Source organism: Salvia splendens, chromosome 15, assembly GCF_004379255.2.
Source record: "Salvia splendens isolate huo1 chromosome 15, SspV2, whole genome shotgun sequence".
Classification (NCBI taxonomy): domain Eukaryota; kingdom Viridiplantae; phylum Streptophyta; class Magnoliopsida; order Lamiales; family Lamiaceae; genus Salvia; species Salvia splendens.
The window spans coordinates 18,293,455-18,315,295 of record NC_056046.1 but is presented as its reverse complement, the minus strand read 5'-3'; the positions used below and the strand labels follow the sequence as shown (position 1 = coordinate 18,315,295).

The following is a 21,841-nucleotide window of genomic DNA, read 5'->3' as shown; positions in this document are numbered from 1 at the left end:
CCTCCGTCTCACCCTGATAACGGTGCAGCTGTGGTGGTTGCGGCCGGAATTCGACAAACACACGGTCAAGGGACTCCATATGCGTTGGTGGTGGCGTCGGCCAGCCGAAGGGGGGTGGTTGCTCATACGCCAGGTATCCCTGCTGTCCCGGTGGGTCCCAACAGTTAGGACGGTCCATCGGCGACGACAGTGGCTGATGCTGGTCAAATTGTGGGGGTCCGAAGGGATCGCCTTGTGGCGGTGGGCCCCGGCACGATGTTGTCTTGATTATTGGCAGTGGTGGGAGGCTCGGGCGATGCAGCTGGTAGCTCCACACACGATCTTGTTGCCCCGGCTGACTGTACGCGTATGGGGTGCGTTGTTGTTGGTAAGGTGCCGGATTATAATCTAGAGCTGAGTCGTAGCCATAATGTAGGTGGGCATAGGCTGGGGAATCCAGTGGATTGCGGCTGCCCGGAGGGTCCCAGCCGGTTGCATGCCTTGGTTGGACCTGGTGCGATGGTTGGTTCGGCGGCGGTAGGTTCCAATTCGAATTTGGCAGGTACGGTGGCATTGCGGCATCGTACAACGGTGGTGCATCTGGAGGGTCAGGTTCGGGGTGCGGATAGGACACCAAAGAGGGACCTGTAGCGCAAAAGGGTGGTGCCGGAATCGGGACCGGCGTTGCCTGTGTTGCTACAAATCTGTGAAATTCAGCAGTGGTAAGTGAGGATTCTAGTTTGCTGATTGCAGCTGTTATCCGCTCAAGCTGCGATGCCAAAACGTGGGTTGATTGTGACATGATAGCGGTGAATGCGGAGGCTGTGGTAGAGGCGTGGCTGTGGTAGAGACGATGGTAATGCGGAGGATGAGAACCGATGAAAGCACCAGATGATACGAGTAAACTCGTATCGAGAGATAACTGTGAGATCGCGGAGAAGATGATGGTTCGTTCGCGGGATCCTCCCGCCGAGCAGCCAACTATCGTTCAACTAGAGTTTTTGATAAAGTAAATTGCAGAGAAAAGTAAAAGACGATAAAAAGGATAAATTGTATTTCTTCAATGAATGATTTAAAAGATAACAAAGACTCCTATTTCATAATACTCCCTAATAACCTAACTTAGTGATCAAGAAAAATATGAAAGATATGCTAAATCAATAATATATAAAATAATAGAGATATGAGAATATTATACAGATATACTCGTATCAAAAACCCACACAGAGATTCTTATGCATTACTAAGTTGATCAACAAGTCGTTGCCTAATTTCAATTTATATCAATTTCAAATTTTAAAAATAGAAACAAAAATATGCAAATTAGAATTCTTATATAATTCATTTTTCGAAACTAAAATTAGAGATTACAAGCTATAGTTGAAGAATCTGTTTTTACTTTTGGATAAAATTTGTGCGATGGACCACCAAATTATTCAATTAACCTTCTCTTCTAAACAAATGCCCAAAAATATTGCGACGGTGAAAATAATAGTTGTACTACTCTACTTATTTACACTATAATGATTCATTGGCATGAATCAATGAGTTATAAGCACTTTATCTTCTTTCACACCCTAACAAATACTCCCTCCAAAAGTGGTGCAACGAAAATAGGATAGTTAATATGGGTGGGATAAACTAAAATAAAAAAGTAAATAAAAAAGTGGAGACATTATTTTTTTGCCTTTAATTTGTTTTAATTTTTTTTATTATAGTTAATAAATTTTAACTTGAAATAAACAAATTCTAGTTAAAACCTGCTGAGCCTCTTTCAAATTAGATGCATCATAATTTGTACTCCATTTGTTCCATTTAAGATGATAAAAAATGAACCCTTTGTTTCATTTAAGATGATCAATTTCATTTTTGACACGTGTTTTAGAAAAATCATAGTAAATAAAATAGAGGAAAAGTAAGTAAGAGAGAGAATAATGTAGAAGATTGTCTCTTCCATATTATTCTCTCTTTTAGTTTAATTTTCATCCACTTTAACTATTTATTAATACCTACGTCCCACAATAAGAGTCATACTTTGTCATTTTGGTCTGTTTCAAGAGTCACACTTCATTTTTAGGGGAAGGATCCCTACCGTGGGATAAAACACAACACCATGTGCTGTGGTACTAAACGACACAGTTTTACATAAATTACAGCAGTTTTATTGCACTAATTATCGCACCAACATTTATATTAATTAATTTCATCATCTTTCTTTCACTACAGTGTTATCTATTTTTCTCAAGAATGCAAAAGAAAACTACTCCATGTCGCAATATTTCATGTAACTCTTATCAAAATTGTATGTGCAGACGCAACAAACATATAAATAATTACTCCCGCGGTCCAATAAGAATATGCACTTTTTTCTTTTTAGTCCGTCCCACAAGAATATGCATTTTTCAATTTTGGAAACTCTGTTCTCTCTAATGAGGCGGGACACATTTTCCACTAACAATACTTTAATTACTTTTTCTCTCTACATCTCTTTTGCTTTACCAATTTTGCATTAAAATCTGTGCTGAATCCAAAGTGCATATTATTTGGGGACGAAGATCTTTTAGAAGCTACTCCCTCCGTCCGCCATTAAATGTCTTATTTTTTCTTTTTCGTCCGTCCGTCAATAAATATCTCATTTCACTTTTACTATATTTGGTAATTGGACATTATATTCCACCAACTCATTCTACTCATATTTTATTATAAAACTAATACTCCCTCCGTCTCTGTGTAGCTGAGTCGTATTTCTTTTTGAGTTGTCCCACTGTAGCCGAGTCATTTCTTTTTTTGGCAAAAAGTAATTTACTTTCTCTTCGTCTCTCTACCTTTTTCCTTTTTTTACTTTCTTCTCCTTTTTTACTTAACTTATTTAAAACATTTTTTCTTAAATCCCGTACCGAAAGGAAATGCCAGAGGGGCGGAGGAAGTATATAAAAATAGGCCCATGTTCCACCAACTTTTTCTATCCACTTTATTTTATAAAGAAAAAATTTATTCAAACTCGTGTCAATTAAATATGAGACATTTAATCATGAATGGAAGTAGTATTAATTTTGGAATAATTTCTTGATTAGTACACAGCAAAAACATCCTTTGAATTACCTAGGGGTTCTAGAATATTAAATTATATAGTTGCAAGTAGCAATATTATTTTATTAGATTGTTTTCAGAAAAGTAGATAACAGTGTAGTGAAAGAAGAAGATGAAATTATTCTAAACACATAAAAATAGAGGCAAATGAAAAAGAAGTAATCAGTGTTGGTGCGTTTATTAGTTGAATAAAACTAATGTAATTTATGTAAAACTGCGTCGTTTAGTACCGCAGCACATGGTGCTGTGTTTTATCCCACGGTAGGGGATCATTCCCCCTCTTTTTACTATAAATGGCAAGTAGGTCTCACATTCCATTAACTCATTTCACTCACATTTTATTATAAAATCAATATAAAAAAATGGGTCACATATTCCATTAACTTTTCCAACTCAGTATTCTTTACATTTCTTAAAATTCGTACCCCGCAATAAGAGTGACTCCTATTATGGGACGAAGGAAGTATAATTTTTACAAAACACGTGCGAAAAACGAAATGAGTCATCTTAACCGGAACAGAGGGAGTACATTCATACGTGAAGAATTATTCGCAAAATATGAATTTCGAGTTAAAAAAATAGTATGTCAATAATAGTATACTAAATTTTTTAAAACATGCTCAGCTTAAAATTTTTCCTACCACATTATTACGCTCTTCCCACATCTTAGTCAATACCCTAGCCTTCATACATGCCAGCCTAGCTCTTTCATTTAATTCATTTTTATCAAATTTACAAATATTCCCTCCGTTCTATAGTAGTGGAAATGTTTCTTTTCGTCATGCGATTTAAGAAAAAAATGTATTAAGTGAGTTAAATAAAAGAAGAATAAAGTAAGAAATGAAAAATGTAAAGAAATTAAGAGAGAATAAAATAAGAGATGATAAAGTATTGAGAAATTAAAGATACTGGAACATATTTTTAGGTCCACGAACTTTGCCTAAATATCATTTTAAGTCAGTGAACTTTAAAAATATCATTTTAGGTCCGTCAACTATAAGTTAATATCGTTTGAAGTATTTTGAACTTTTTTTTGACGAAAATGCCCTTAAGACCTTCAAAGGGCAATTTTGACAATTCCTTCACCGCTGCATCTTTGCGTTAGAGACGTTACTTCCTAGTACCACCGGAAAAATGAGCACCCACCATTCTTTCCTTTCTTCGCAAACAAAATATAACATTCAGTGCGAATGCCTCCTTGAATCTGCGGCAATTTTAAGGGTTGCCTGTTCACGGCACAAACAATTAACATATTTAAAGCGTAACCAGTGACATCTATTTGTAGAAGTGGTCGACATGTAGAAACTTTAGAAGATATTCCGAATTAGAGAGAAAGAGGGGAGGAGAAGGAATGGGGGAAAATGTGAGAAAGAAAGAGACATGGATGAATTCTTTGAGTAAATAGAAGAAATACCTCCCTCTTTTCTCTCATCGGTATGACAAAGTGCATAAGTATGTCAAAGCACTTAAAAAGCTGATCTTATTGTAGCCGCGTCAGACCGCCCATCAAACTAAATTGACATAATTACCCCTCAAGGCATTGAGGGCATTTTTGGCAAAAAATCTTAAAAATATTAAAAAGTACCTAAAATGATAATGTAGTTGACGGACCTAAAATGATATTTTCAAAGTTCACGGACCTAAAATGATACTTTGACAAAGTTCGTGGACCTAAAAAGATGTTCCCTCCTCTGTTAATTCTTTCTTCTCTTTGCTCTTGTACAAGTACACCTGCTTTTCCATCACCTTTTCCTTTTCAAGGTAATACATCTTCTCCCCTCCCTCTTCTTTTTGTTTTTTTGTTTTAGTTGAATTCCTTGTTAGATTAGTTCCTAAATTGGCTTATCCTCTCTCTCTCTCTTGATGATTATTCACTTGTTTTTCCTTTTCATGTTTTTTTTGTGCGATTAATTGTTCTGCCTGATCTGAAACATTGTTATATGATGCGATTAACGGAAATGCTTCATTCATTTGCTTTGCTATAAACCATCGTTCCTCTCTGATTTAATTAAGCATATTATTGTAATCATAACCAAAACGGTCAAAAAGCTAACACTTTTTTATTTTTTTTCTTTCTTTAGATCAAGTATAATTAGTGGAGTAATATTCACTTTTAAGTTAAATTTGTTAAATTCACATCCAATGTAGAATTAGAAATATCATAGTAATAAAGATAATACTAATAATCAATCAATCAGGTATCTTATCACTTCTCTAAAAATTTATTCTCATTAGCTAGATGCAAGAAAATGGTTTGACTTTTTAGGAACTCATCTCTTTTTTTTCTTAATTCTTTTTTATTTCATATTTTATAGGAGTATAAATATACTGTATTCTTATTAGGTTCATAAGTGAGTAATCAAAACTACTAATATACGAATAAGAAAGAGCCGTTGATTTTGATGGTAAAAAGAACGATAAATCGAGATTCAATTTTAACCAAATATTTATCTAAACTATTTCATTAAATCTTTAATGTTGTACACTTTTGGTGGGCGGAGAATGTATTATGTAATACTGTATTTCATCTCTGCTTTTCTCACATTTCTATCTGATTTGGCAGTTAACATGTTTAGGAGAAAATCACAGGAGATTGACACAGCAGAATGAGATGCAAAGGTAACAAACAAACTTGAATAACGTGGAGAAATGTTTATTTCGCATTTTCGTTTGCCATTGATCAACCAAAATTTCTCTTGACATTGTTTGATTTCCAAATCCGTCAAGTAACTTAATTCCCAACAAACTACCCAAGATGACTTTTTTATTCCTCTTGTCCTATGATAGGGTTTAGCCTATTGAGGAATTATTTGAGTGAATTTGTAGAGAAAAAAAGAGAACAACCCTAGTTGAGGTTCTAGGGGGCGTTTTCACACCAGAAGAGAGAATGAGATTAATAATTTAATTCTTCATTCTGCTTAATAATATTGAAAGACTCCACACATATTTATAATATGTGTGGTACAAAAAGATCTCCTATAAACTAGGAAAGTAAATCAAAGCAAATCAAATCCTAACTACTAGGGAAAGTAAATAAAATCATAATAACTAAATAATACTAAAACATAAATAAACTAAATAAATATACGGAGAGAATATCAGCTCCCTTCCGGGATAAAATAGAATATCAGGTCCCTATTAACTCCCCCACCATTGAAAACCACCTTGCCCCCAAGGTGGAAGTCAGAAAAATAATCTTCCATCTCCTTGTTGCTATCTTGATCTTCGTCTGCAAACAAAATTGTATCGTTTGGGACCACAACGAGTGATGCATAAACCGTCTTTGGACATGAGATCTCTTCCACGACTTCAGTGACATAACCAATGATGACAACAGTGATTTTTGGGCTATGGGATTTGGTTTCCACCAAAACCATTGGCTCATCCAGCTTTTGGGGCAATTCGTCATCAATTTTTACTATCTCTTCGATGATGGAGTCAGACTTGCCATTTGTTGTCGGCCCATCATCGTTTTTTGCAACAGGCTCGATGATAGAATCAGATGTGGCCTCCTTTTTAGCCATGACCTCTTTTTTTGCTAAATATCCAATTGCCTCCATAATTTTGTTGAAGAGTTTATTCGTCTCTGCGAAGTAAATGACATCCTCATCAAAGTTATGATAAACAACATCCAGAAATTCTTGCCATGAGCAATTAGGATTCGAGCGTCGATACTCGTGGAGCCATGCAGATGCTAGATGGTCAAAAAATAATCTCACAAAAAACAGACGGTCAGCATCAGAGAACAAGTGATAATCAAAATATTCATGAATTTCCAAAATCCACCTCACGGGGTTAACACCAGAAAACCGAGGAAGAGAGTCTGGAGGAGAGTTTGACAGCAAGACAGACATGGTGGTAGAAATCAATAGGAGGATGAGAACCTAATGAAAGCACCAATTTGATAGGGTTTAGCCTATCGGAGGAATTATTTGAGTGAATTTGTAGAGAGAAAAAGAGAACAACCCTAGTTGAGGTTCTAGGGGGCGTTTTCACGCCAGAAGAGAGAATGAGATTAATAATTTAATTCTTCATTCTGCTTAATAATATTGAAAGACTCCACACATATTTATAATATGTGTGGTACAAAAAGATCTCCTATAAACTAGGAAAGTAAATCAAAGCAAATCAAATCCTAACTACTAGGGAAAGTAAATAAAATCATAATAACTAAATAATACTAAAACATAAATAAACTAAATAAATATACGGAGAGAATATCAGCTCCCTTCCGGGATAAAATAGAATATCAGGTCCCTATCATCCTACTATTTCATTGCTGCTACACTATCTTTTAGGGGAGTCTAGTTACAGGGACTTCAATTTAGGATACCCTAAACTCCTTTATTATTTGATCTTATTCTGTTTTATTCATATTACATTGAAAGGGTATGGTCGAAATTCTAATTATAAGGATAAAAATACTAAATCATCTCTTAGCAGCTATGAACTAAGTAAAGAAAGTGATATCTTTGATGACAGGTTAAACAGCTCAGGGGTCCACTTTCTGGTCGCAGCTTAAAGTTTTACTCCGATGCATGCTTGAGGAGATATTTGGAAGCTCGGAACTGGAATCTCGACAAAGCCAAAAAGATGCTGGAGGCATTGGGTATGTAAACTCCGATGATTTTATTTTGGAATAATTTATTACTCCATTATTGTTGTTGTTCTAAGCACTGGATTGGGGATGTATACGGCATTTCAACTGATAGAAATCCATGGGTTCCATCTTAAAACCAATTGGTAATAAGAGCAGAGACCCATGAGACTTATATATTGGATTAAGCTCTTTGTGTACACCGATGTGATATATTATTATATTCATTTTTATGTTTCAATTGCCAACACCCTCCCTCGAACCCTTCAAGGTGAATCTTGGAGGGGTTGAACTTTTTTATGATCGATTGGACAATCGACCCAATTTTTTTTCCGATCGGTTGGACCACTGGCCCAAATTTTCAGCCCAGTTATACTGCTGGGTCAGTCATTTTTTCGGTTTCAGTCTAAATATACTGCTGGGTCAGTTAAATATGACCCACAGTCGGCGACCCGCTCTGATACCATGATAGAAATCCATGGGTTCCATCTTAAAACCAATTGGTAATAAGAGGAGAGGCCCATGAGACTTATATATTTAATTAAGCTCTTTATGTACACCGATGTAAAATATTATTATATTCATTTTTATGTTTCAATTGCCAACCTCAACTCTCTACAATATGAATGTACCACTTCAACTAGCCATGATGATACATACTACTATTATTTCACCCAACTGGCCAAGATGCCCGTGATCATCTTAATTGTGAATCTCAATTTTAAAGATAAATCTTGATTTCAACTTTTATTTTTTATTTTTTATCTCAACTTCTATTATACATGTCTCCTTTCATCTTCAGCGATTTGATAAGTGTAATAAGGAGCATTCTAAGTAGTAGTCCAACACGAATCCTCCAAAACCAAAACACAATTACAAAAGCAGGCAACCGAAATTAATTAAGAGTGGTTGCACTTAGTCTGCGCTGGTTTGGTGTCGAGCTTTCTCCTTCTCTTTGACGTGGCTTCCTTGATTATGCTCGAAATCTTTCTCCTCTCCGTCCTTAGAAACGTATTGGTTTCCACCATAGATTCCACCGAACCCCTCTTCATCCGAACGGGTCGCATATCCTTCGCCAAAAGAAGACATCGACTCCCTTCATCACATCAAAATACATACATATCAACCCCACTCACCAATCTCATGTTTGCAAAAAACTTGCTACTCCCTTTTAAGGACACAAATTAGAATGCAATTATTTTGCTTTAGAAATTTTTTAAAAATAACCACTATTTAATAATGTAAGCGTTCCTAAATTAAGGACAAATTAATCTAATCTTTTGCTTTTTAGACACTTCCATTGGCGTCCTCCAAATTTAATTAGGACACCAAAAATAAGAATATTTTTTGAAGCGGCGTTGGTAAATTTAGAAACACAATTTAACGTCCTCAATTGCATTTTAATGGGTTTTTTTAATTGTATTGCAGTGATCCTAAACTATTTATAACACAAAACAGACTCGTATACAACTGGAAAAGTACTAGCTCTATCAATCAACTTATTTTATAAACAGATTATGCATAAACTTACACTGATTTGGATTCGGAGTCAGTCTGTTTATTGGAGTCAGGCTCCCTTTGTTTTTGTTTGTGCGATTCCATTTTGATGGACACGAATCGTATTGCAGAAGACGGGGCTATGTGATTGGCGTTTGGGAGAGGAAATGAGGTGAGAGATTTTTGGTGAAGCGATCTCGCTAATTTCACTGCATTAAGCATACTTCTCTTATATTTCACCAACCTTACAATAGCTGATTTTATACGTGTATAACAAGAGATCACGTGAGTTGGCGTATAGCACGTGCATGCATTATGTGGCTTCCACGTGTCAGTTGCACTAGACAGGTGTGACGTCTAGGACTTTCATCGGTTCCTTCGCGTACATTTGTGAGAGATCATGAAGATAGACCTGTCAGAATCGTATGCATGTTTAATTTGCTTATAGTTAATGAAATTATGGGTCATTATCATATGAGCATCCGAATATATGCTCGATGCGAAGAGCAGACACCGTGTTGTCGGCGCGGCGAGTACCCTACTCGCTGTTGTGCTCTTGTCGCCGGCATGTCCCTGCACTTAGCATCGAGCACCGCTGTGCCGAAGAGTTGGTTGACGTGTCGCTGCGTGATTCGCCAACGACAATGCCGTTGGCTATTTTTCATTTTTTTTAATTTCGAAAAATATAAAAAAATCAGAATTAAATAAAAAATAATAATTTTCCAATTCCCAATAAAATATATCCATTTTTTTTCTCCAATTTTAATTTATTTTTCATTTTTTTTACCCCAAAATTCACATTTTCAGCTATAAATACCCCCATTTCAACCCAAAATATTACACCACACTACTCCAAACAATTCTCTCATCAATATACTTCTCTCTAAATTCTCACTCTTTCTCTCTTGCAAAAATGTCCAGCTTCGGTGATTACCCCTGTGACTCACACAGATGGAACCACGAATGGTTCGTCACATCGCCATTCCTTTAGCCAGATATGAATATCTCGCCCCCTCCTTCTACCAGGTGGCTACCGGCCTTACTCGGTGGACGAGCAAGATGCCCTCTCGGGGAAATACGAGTGGGCACCCGAACAAGGTTCGGGAGGGAACACCTCGATGCCACCGTTGTCCCAAAATCTGAAGGGCGCTTCCGGCAATCGCGGCGCTTCTGCTTGTGGTATCCGTACTCGTGGCAGTACCAGTGACCCCAACGTCCGCACCCCATACACTCTGGGGGAGATGGAGAAGATATTCAAGGCCTATTTGAAAATCTCCGAAGATGAGGAGGTAGGCAAGAACCAAACCGGGAACATGTTTTGGTTCCGCGTTGCTTGCCGGTACAATACTGGCCGACCGGCTGGAACGGTGGAGCGCAATGAGAGTATGGTGCGCAATTTCATCGGAAGAGCCAACGAAGAAATCTAAAAGTTCCAGGGGTATTACCTCGAGGAACAGCGATCGGTAGGGAGCGGCACGAGCGAGGTCGACATCATCACGACCGCCATGTCGACCTACCAATCAATGCATTGCAAACCATTCAAGAATCTCAACACTTGGCAGGAGGTGCGTCATCATCCGAAGTGTAAGGGAGGCATCCGATCCTCCTCCAGCTCCTTCAGCAAATGGTCGAGGATGCTATCCCTACCCGACACCGGCGAGGACGAGGTGGCAAGCCGGCTTGGCGGAGCTTACTTGGATAGCCCTGATGCCGGCCCGAGCGGTTCCCAACGCCGGCCGCAAGGAAGGAAACAGGCGACGGCCAGCCGCCGTTGCTCCACGACCCCAGTCGTACCGCCGGCTCCCACTCCCTTTGTGCGCCTCCACCCCCCACCAACTCGTTGTGGGCCATTTTGTATCAAGCCACCGGCGCCGATAAGTCTCGGATGACTCCTGAGCAATTTGATGCGCATCATGCAATGATAAGAGCTCTCCGACAACCATTGCGGATACCCTTTGCTAGTGGAGGCTCGGCCTTTGACTCCGCTTGCCTCTACTTTTCATGTCAAGCGTACAAGTGTAGTTTAGTGGGATTGACTTCTAAAGACAAGAATTCTCATCAGGCTAGTCTTCTTTAAATTTCTATGGATGTATTTTTTTGGATTTAATTATGTAATATTTAATTTGTCGGATTTTAATTATGTATTTTTTATTTTTTAGGATTTTAAGTATGTAATTTCCAATTTTTAGAATTTTAATTATGTAATTTTTTTTTAATTTGTAATAGTAGTTCGGGTATTTTTAATGCATTTTAATATTGGAAAAATGTTTTTATTTAAATTGAATAATAGAATAGTAGGACTATTGAGCATGCTCTTACGGAAGAGCATGAATGTGGGTGTTGTGCTCTTGCGAAAGACCAGGGAGTAAAAAAAGAATAAAAGTGGGTCCAGTCCCACATCCATGCTCATGGGATGGAGATGCTCGAAGAGTCATGTTAGGAAATTATGGCTTGAAGATAGTTTCTGCAAATTTTTAAAAATTTACAGTAGAAATTTATTACTAAAAAAAGGTTTGGAAGAGGCATAAGCCCTCACCTCCTCCACCTGTGTCCACCACGGGTTTGGATCCCCTGTTGTGCTCAAAGCCACAACCCTTGCGGTTACAAACAAGCTATTATTTTATATAAAATAAAGTTAAACATTCCAACATTAACCCACTTATGTTTAGAATTGAAACGTCACGTAGATTTGAATTATGTTAAAAAATTCGCTATGATTGAACCAATCCATAGAATTCATGATTTTATAAATTAATTTGAAGTTCGAAGGAAAAACTAAATTTGATCGGTGGTAACTGATAACGACCAATTCTCCTTTAAATCACCTCCTCTCATCTATTGGGTTTGTCATATTCAACGAGTTTGCAACGGTACGCCATCCATTTTGGCAGGTGTGTTATTTGACATTTGACACTGCCCATAAATTAGGATGAACACGGTCTGATAGCATTTCGTTCGAAAAGTAAGAATTTAGTTCAAGTAGTACTTATTATATAACATAGCCTCCTATTTTGGTGCAAGAGCACTCAAATCACTCACTAATCGTGGGTAGATGCATACAATTATCTTTGTTTCCATTTGACTGTAATATAGGTATTCGGGTAGTCGAAACGGGTACCCGTGGGTATCCAAACCCGATTTTGCGAGTACCCGTACCCGAAAACATCAATATTATACTACCCAATCCCGACCCGTATAATTATACGGATAACCCGATACCCGCATCGGGCCGCAGACATAATTTGAATTGTGTATTATATTATTCAATGGTAGGACTATTATGCTTTTAGTTTTCACTCATCATCAATGCTAGTCATTAAGACAATATTGCTACACTATGATTTTAGATTTGTATTTTTTTTACATGTTGTATTTACATAATTCCCAACTATTAACTATGCACAAATACGGTGATTTCTCATCTCTTAAATATATAATATGAGTACGTATGAAATATAATGCAAATCCAAATTTCAAATAAGCAAATATGATAGAAACATCAAGCATGTCTATAATTAAATCACCATTCAAAAGTTTAATATAAATTGATTATATATAGATTTGAAACTAATTAACTAAAATAAAATATTTGAAAATCCTAACCCTAAAAATAACGGGTATACCCACGCGGGGAGCGGGTATACCCATACCCGCAAAAATTAAAACAAACTTCCCAATCCCACCCTGTTTCTCATTGTCGTCGGGTAACGGGTACCCGATACCCGGCGGGTAGCGGGTCGGGTTGAGGGATTTCCGATATCCGCTACCCGTTTCGACCGCCCTAATAGGTATATCCAAAATAAACAATCAAGAAATTCACGTAGTGAGAACTGATCCATAAACACAAACTTGGTAGTACGTGTTATACTTTTTCAATTTATGGCACGCGTAATAAAAGAAAACAAATGATTGTCGAGCTCATCAAACTTACTATTATTCCAATATATTACAAACGTTCAGTGATATAATCAGACGTGAGCTCCTTACGTGAGCACCACTCCTGTTTGAAACACGTATAATGTTGTTCGTTTCGATTTATCTATTTAGGAGTGGTTGAAACACGTATAATGTTGTTAGTTTCGATTTATCTATTTAGTTTAGTTTTAATACATTAAAAAATGTTATTGAGATTTTTAATTTCACAAAATTCATAAAAATCAAAGCTCGATTTTCTCGTTTTCTCTATGTTTAGCATAAATTAAGAAAACGAGCAAATCGAGCTTTGATTTTTATGAATTTTGTGAAATTAAAAATTTCAAGAACATTTTATAATATATTAGAATTAAACTAAATATATAAATCAAAACAAACAATGTTATACATGCGTCAAATGAGAGTGATGCTTACATAAGGAGCTCACATAAGAGATGTAGCATATCATTCCTCCTAATGAAAACAAGTAAATTAGTTCCTTCTTCGAAAAGATGTTGAAAACAAGTAAATTAGTTCCTTCTTCGAAAAGATGTCAGTTATCAGTTATCACAGTTCATGTTTGTTACTAGAACACATTGTGTCCAGTAAGGATGCCTTGTCCTTCCTAACAAATCTGTCATCATACAATTATGGATAAACCAAAGATGAAAATCATTCCTCACATTCTAATACTCTTCACACTTTTTTTACATCTCATGTTATTGTAGATTTTATTGAAGAAAACAAGCTGAAGCTCCATCAGTTACAACACCATCAATCTACATTTATACAGATATGGTTCACGCTTCATCTCCTTTTACCCAAATTTCCGGAATGAAAGGACATTAAGTCAAGCACATGTCATTAGGGTATCCACTATGGGACCGCCGCGCCTATAGCTCCGGCGGCGGCGATCCCGGGGCGCCTTATAGTGCAGGCGACGTCTGCCCCGGGGCGGACGAAAAAAAGGGGGCGGATGGTCATGCGGCGAAACAGGGGCGAGGACGCGCCGGTCGGCCTTTCGCCGCGCCTATAGGTGCGCCGGCCTATAGTGTGCCGGCGATAGGCGCGCCGGCGCCCCGACAGAATTTATTTATTATTTTTTTTTATTTTCGACATTTTTAGTAAGAGAGGGGGAGATTGGAGAAGGAAGGAGGAGGAAGGAAGGAGTAGGTAGTGCACGTTTTTGGAGAGAGAAAGAGGGGTAGTACACGTTTGTACCTATTTTTATACATCTTTTTTATTCGGTTCAATTTGTTTACTAATATTCGGTCCCAATTTATACCTCGTTTTGTAATTATTTACATTCCGATAATTGTAATTATAATTGATTTAAAATAAACGAAAAAATTAAAATAAAAGTTGGTTATAAAATTTCGGGGCTATTGGAAGTGTCCGCCTACAGTGGCGGAAACATTTTTTTTGGGCGCGGACAAAAAACTGGAGCTGTGGACAAAAAAGGGACGGGGCTATTAGGGACATCCGCCATATAGTGGATACTCTTACCATCACAAGGTCCCCTAACTCTGATCACTTCATAATCATGAACAATAAGGTGGCTAATAATTCAAAACAAGTCCATATCCAAGAACCCCCCAACTAGGCATGCACAAATCGAACCGGACCGGCAGTTAACCGCCGGTTCATAAACCAGAACCAGAACCGGCGCAGCGGTTTAGAACCGCCGGACGGTTCGGCAGTTCACACAGTCCGGTTCAGGTTCAACGAAATGCGAAACGGAAACCGCCGGTTCAACCGAAATTTAAAAAAAAAATTATTTATAAAAATTGATTTTTATATTTAAAAACAATTTTTACAAATAAATGAATACAAGAAATTCATAATAGCCCATATATATTTGATGGGCTTGCGAATTTATGAAACCATTCTAGGTTGTTTCTCTTTTATAGAGACATCCTTGAATAGTTTTTGTTTCACTTTCAATGTGGGACAATATATGTTGAAGTTTCTTTTATAACTATATGTTTAGATCATTCATTCATCTTTTTCCAATGTGGGATACAAAATTTTCTTTTGTTTTTTACTTGTCTTTATTTTTTACTACATTTTATTATTAGCCGCCACTCTCTTTATTTTTGTTATGATTCTTTTTCTAAGACAAATTTATAGATAATAATAGCATCAACTAGAATAGTTTAATTAAATTTGAATGTTGCATGTTGCTAATAATTTGTATATTTATAGAATGTGGACGTGTTCAAATAATTGAATTTAAATGTAAGTATGTTGCTAATTTTTCTCATTATATTGATTAAAATGTGAAAAAACAACAATTAATATAATTGGTATAATAATGATAAAAATAGATAACTAAAGAAATGATTTGTTTAGTGGTATAATATAGTTTATATATTTATATATTAGTAGTAGATTAATAGTATGATTTTGTATAAAGTTGTTATTCTATAGATGTAGTATAATTTATATAAATAAAATTATTATTTATGAATATATTCTTGATAGATAAGAATAAACACTTATTGAGTAATATGATTTGTGTATAAATAAATAATTATTCATATTATAGTTGAGCCTACCCCCAACCCCCTTAGTTATATCTACTACTTTCACTAGACTTGGTAGACCGATTATTACATCAACAATCTTTAGATAACATTGACGACGAAACACAACTTAATTGGTAAGTCGTTTCCTTACAACCTATAAGCCAAGAGTTGAGTCATCTAGTGGAGTGGGTGTTAGTTGTAAGTAAGGAAACAAGGAAGGATCACATCACATAACCACCATTTAATTAATAGTTATACGCAATATTACAATCTTTCCAATCCCATGCTAAATCAGCCTAAAACCAACCAAAAATACTGCATATCTTGAAATTAAGCACTAATTATATCAATAAAGGATTTTCATGATGCAATGAGATGAACAAAATGAGATTACCAACATAGTTTCAAAACTATCAAGCTATACTAGAGTCTATCTTCCATACATTTAGATTGGACTAACATTTATCTTCAAAATTAAACACTTTTTAGATCATGGCAAAACTAGACCAAGCAACAAATCATAGATTATGCAAAGGGCATGAAACAACGACGATCCGATCAATGCCACGAAGACACAGTAAGAAGAGGAACCTCATTCCAAGCCAACGACAGAAACCCGGGCGGCGAAGAATCAACAAGCTTGTACATCGCGCTGCTGCTGTAGTTCCATAGAAGTATATTCGCTTGGCTGATCGCGTAATGGCTAAACGCCAACGGCCGGAAACCAGCGCCTTCCATCAAAACCCTCCACCTCTCTTTATCCTCCATCCTCTCCCTCTTCCGGTTCCCATGGCCCACCACTCCGGCGATCCTCCGCCGGAGCAGCAGTCTCTCGAGCTCAATCCTCTCCGGGGCCTCCCGGCTCAGATTCAGCTCGAGGGACTCAAACACTGCGATGTAGTACTTGAGCGCATTCTTGAAACGGGTCAAGAAACCGACCCGGTTCAAGCTCACTTCGTATTCCCCCAATGTGACAACACACGGATCCAATCCCTTCGCGAGATTCAGCGCCGCCTCAACGCCGTCGTCGCTCTCGTCGAGCAAATTGTACAATTGAAGCATGAAATTCACCGCCACGGCCTCGTCCGGGTCGACCCGGAAGCTCGAGGCCGTGAGCTCGTGAACCGGGGTGAGGATCGGGTCGAATTCGAATTCCAGATCCAGCAGATTGGCGAATTCCTGGAGGCGGTTTCCGGTGGCTAGCAGCGACGGCGCCGGGGAATCGCCGAGGGCCGGGGCGGGTATGCCGGAAATCCGGATCCTTTTGGGTTTCCCGGCGGGTCGGGTCGCTAGGGCTTGCAGAAAGGCTGCCCATTGGATCCCTTGCACAATGCCGAAATCGACGATGTGAATGTTGGTAGCCTTTTCCGTGGCTTCGAGGATGGCTTGATTTGCGGTTAAATGGGCGAATTTGGAGTAAGGGCAGGCGTCGTTGAAGGCTTTGTAGGATAGAGTGAACTCTTCAGCAGAAGTAGCGGCGGCGGCGGAGGCGGAGGTTTTCTGGTAAACGCGGCTGTAGAGGGCTTCGGAGAAGTAGTGGGAGACGCGCTCCAGTGGATCGCCGTGGTCGGAGACGGAGTCCTGGAGGCGGATCAGCGACTTCACGGCGTTTTCCGGGTTGGACTCGGAGAGGCGGGCGCAGTCCATGAGAGCGGAGAAAATGGGGAATTGGTCGTCTTTGGAGGGGTTGGATTGAGGATCGGAGGAAGGTGGGGCCCAGGGGGGGTCGGAGAAGATGAGATCGGAGGGAGGGGGAGGGAAGGGGTCGGAGGGGTAGAGAGGGGAGGTCTGCCAATCGGATTGGGTGTCGGTGGAGGCGCCGGCCATGAGGGTCTCCATCCACTCGACGGAGTCGAATTCGTCAGAGAGGCGGAAGGGGGTGGAGGGGTGGTCGAGGGTGGGGAAGTGGAAGGAGGGGTCGGGAGGGGGGAAGGGGTCATAGGAGGAGGAGGAGGAGGGAGGCCAGAAGGGGTTGGGGGTGAGGAGGAGGTGGTGGTGGTGGTGCTGTTGCTGCTGCTGCTGCTCTTGTTGCTGCTTCTGCTGGATGACTTGCTGGGCAATCGCCATTAGATTTCCGCTGTCCGTACACATGTATGCCATTCTGATTATGCACTGCTGCTGAGAGTTGGGAGCTTCTTCTTCAGAAGCTCACACATAGTAGAGTGGGCACCGCTCAGAGGCAGTGGAGAGAGAGAGAGAGAGAGAGGAGAGAGTGGAGCAGTGGGAATTCAGCTTGATTGATTGTGGACTAGATGAGGACTGATTTGAAATTACTGTCATCACATATTTTACAGTTAAATGCTTGTTTTTAATTTATACTAGTACTCGTCGCTCTTGGTCGGATGCAAATTTTAAGAGCACCTGACGGACATCCCACTAGAACATCCACTAGGACATCCCAAAAACACCTGCTGCCACGTCACTAGGACTTCCCATCCCACTGCCACGTCACTAGGACATCCCCTGCACAATCCGCCCTTCCCATCGCCCTTCCCACTAGGACATCCCGCAATAAAAAAAATCACAATAATTTAATTACGTAAAAACGGAAATATAATTTTGACACGGAATACGGGAAAGCAAAATACGGGCAAAAATACATATTCATAAAACATAAAAAAAACATAGTTAGAAAAAAAGCAAAATACATAGTCATTCAAAAAAAGAAAAATACATAATCCAACATCCCCGGCTCACTCCGCGCTGTCCTCGTCGCCCGTGCCGCCCCCGTCGTCCCATCCGCTAATCTCGGCGCCATCATCTCCAATGGGGGGCATCCCCAAATCGCGCCGACATCCATCGATGACATCCTTCAGCATCCTCTTGTACAGCGGATCGGTCGTGCTATGCCACATACGCATGGTCCGGACCAAGCTTGTCGTTAACTGCGCGCGGGCGAGGCGGTCGATATCTTCTTGGGGAGCGGGGGCCTCCGATTCGACCTCGAACGACCCGCTACCGCTGCTGGTTCCCCTAGCCCTCCGCTGTGCAGCCTTTTGCCCAACCGGGCGACGACGACGGCGAGAGTCTGATTGCGGTAGCGGGGACACTTCGTCGGCTTCCGGGAGCTCGTGCGAACCAGCACTGCTGCTGTATTCACCGGAAGCGTTGATCTTCGTCCGCTTCGCCCAGCCCGATTCGACTCCCCCACAAAACTTTGGGGAATCCTTCACCACGAGAAAGGCATCCCACTGGTCGAATTGTTTGAGTTTCAAGGCTCTGTCAGGGTACTGAGCAAAGGCACGGTTCCGGACATCCTCCTCGGACATACCGCTGCTTGCCTGGCGGAGGTTGTTTTGGTAGAGGCCAGCAAATCGACTATGCTTAGGCCTCAACCGCTCCCACTGTTTCCGACACTGTTCGGGAACGCGACGCTTCGCCCCAGCCGGTTTGTGTGTGTGGTAGGCTTCTGCGATCCGATTCCACAGTCTGTCAATATGCTGGTTGGCACCGACATAGGGATCCTCGACTATTGCAACCCAAGCCTTCGCAAGCGCGACGCTTTTCCACTGGCTCCAGATCGTCCTCTTTCCCGTCTCCTCCTCATCCTCCTCCTCTGCCACCGTTCGTGAGGAAGACCCTGGGGCTTTCCCCTTGCCCTTGCCACGTCCCTTCCCCCTGCCCCCGCCCACATCATCGGGCGTCTGCCTGACTGGAGATATCCCCAACTCCTCAAAAGAGAAAGTTTCTATGCCGGTGAACTGAGTATCCGGAACATAAGTGGAAGGGGTATCAGTAGACTGCGTATCCACAACCGGCCGATAGACATCGTCCGCTAGTGGTTCAGGGCCCCTGCCACCCCCTCCCACATGCATCATCCCCGGCATCATCCCCTGGATCATCCCACCCATCCCCATCATATTTGGGGTCATGCCCCCCATCCCCACCCCCGGCATCATCATATTTGGGGTCATGCCCCCCATCCCGGCTGCCCTGGGCATCATACCACCTATCTGTCCCATCCAATTGTACATATAAGGGAACATCATTCCACCCATTCCACCCATCTGTCCCATTGCCGGAACCGTTGTCGCATTTCCGCTGACGTTTCCCTCCAGGTCGATGGGAAACGCCGGAGTCTGCGACTCGCTCGTGGCCGGGAGTTCCTATCGTTCTCCATTAAAAGTAGAAATGAAATTTGTAGTAAAAGAAGAGAGAAACTTGTTAACAACAAGTGGTGCAAATGAAATGAAGTTCAACGAGCCGTATATATAGAGTTAAAAAAAAAAATTCGGACATCCGAGCGGGACGTCCGACCCTTGCCACAGTGGCGGGAAAATTCAATAATATTATTTAAATTAATCGTCACGCATGCTCACGAGCAATGCGTGAAGAAAGCTCTTCTCCTCGGGGTCCTCTGCCGCCTTCCAATCGGCTAAGATCTTGACCATCTGAGCACGCGTTTGTTGGCGCGCAAAGAATTTGAGATCCTCTGTCCACTGGCCAAGGGGGGATGTCGACTGGACCTCCTGGGACCCCCCGGTGCCCCCCTCGACTCCCGTTGCGCCCGCCTTTGACCAACCGGGCCAGTTAGGGGAGCGAACGATGGAGGGGACGAGAGCTCCTGAGCACCCTCGGGGAGGTCGTGGGAACCACTGCTGCTGCCGCTGTAATCACCGGTATAGTTCAGTCGTTGCTTCTTCGGCCAGCCAGCGTCGACACCTGCCCGGAACTTCTCGAAGTCGTTCAGCACCTCATAGCAGTTCAAGTAGGTGAACTCCTTATACAACCCGGGCTGGGGAAGTCTTTCTCCGCTATCCTCCTGCAGTCATCCACCGTTTGGCCACTGCTCTGCATGCGGAGGGCGTTGGCGTACAAGCCCGAAAATCGGGAGACCCCAGCCCTGATTCGGTCCCACGCCTTCCGGCACTCCTCCCCGTTGCGCGGACTCCCCTCCGGGCAAAATGCCTTGTAGGCTGCTGCTATTTTGGCCCGTATGTTGACGATCCTCTGATTGTTCGAAGTGAGGGGATCATCGCAAACACTCACCCACGCCTTGGACAACGCGACGTTCTCCGCATCCATCCACCTCCTCCGTACCGAGCAGTCGTCCTCAACCGGCTGCGACGACTCGCCGACCCTCTTCCCCTTCCCCTTGCCCTTCCCCTTTGGGGGGCCCGGACCCCGCACTTCTCTCCCGTTTGAACAGGAGTTTCCGGAACACCGAGAAGATCAAACCCCAACTCCTCTAAGGAGAAAGTCTCATATTGCGTGAACTGCGCCTCCGTTGGGGTCGATGTGTACGAAGAAGCAGTCGAAAAATCAAAACTGGGGCGATAGACGTTTCCCCCCCGGCGTCCCTTGCGTCGCCGGTACCCCTCCCTGCATCATCTGCATCCCGGGTGCCCACCCCGGCATCATCTGCATACCGGGTGCCCACCCCGGCATCGCCGGTAACCCCCCTGGCGATCTCCCCCCGGCTGCCATCCCGGGCATCATCTGCTGCCACGGGTACATGTTGTAGTACCCGGGCATCGGACCCCATACACCTCCCACGGGTACCGGGGGAGTTTGAGACCCGCTCGTCATTGGAGTACCTTTGTTGTTGTTCTCCATTTCACGTTGTTGATCTTGTACAGAAATTAAGATAGCGAGAGTACTCGTTAAAACAAGTGGTGCGAATGAAAATGACGTGCAAAGCGCGTATATATAGTGTTTCGAAAATAAAAAAAAAATTCGCTCGCCGATCGCTCGCCGGTTCGGAGCCTGCAATGGCGGCGTGCGCTCGCTTATTTTTTCGCCGAAATGGCGCTTGCCGGTTACAATGGTTCGGCGAGCGAAACGGCGAGCGCCGGAGATCGGCTAGCTGGTCCGCTCGCCGCCATTGTGGATGCTCTTAGGACAGACTAAATAAGAAAGGAATGTATGCTCGTAGGATGAAGGAAGTATTATATAAAATATTAATATAAGTATAGTTGCTTGTGATTTTATATACTTCCGCCGTCCACCATTTAACGACTCATTGTGACTCGACGCGGTTTTAAAAAATTGCTCTACTTTGGGAAGGAAAGTAAAGCGAGAAAGTAAGTAAAATGTGAGACCCATTTTTTATACTCTATCCATCCTATAAAAATATGGACATTTGAAATTACACAGAAATTAATGCACAATTAGTAAAATAAGTGAAAGGAGGAGAATGATAGTTAAAATATTGTTAGTGGATAGTGAGACCCACATTATTATACTCCTTCCGTCCCAACTAAGTTGAGACGTAACTTTTGGGCACGAAAATTAAGAA

At 41.2% G+C, this 21,841-nt stretch overlaps 1 protein-coding gene across 1 annotated transcript; it reads right to left on the bottom strand.

Moving 5' to 3' along the window:
• Positions 1-15,974: 15,974 nt before the first annotated feature.
• Positions 15,975-17,871, bottom strand: LOC121769015 (SCARECROW-LIKE protein 7-like). The gene has a single exon (XM_042165655.1). The coding sequence runs from the start codon at positions 17,701-17,703 to the stop codon at positions 16,162-16,164; it is 1,542 nt and encodes a 513-aa protein (XP_042021589.1). The 5' UTR covers positions 17,704-17,871; the 3' UTR covers positions 15,975-16,161.
• Between the last annotated feature and the right edge of the window lie 3,970 nt (positions 17,872-21,841).

Excerpts from the sequence above, each read along its gene's own strand:
- LOC121769015 (XM_042165655.1), bottom strand. The coding sequence starts at position 17,703 with ATGGCATACATGTGTACGGACAGCGGAAATCTAATGGCGATTGCCCAG.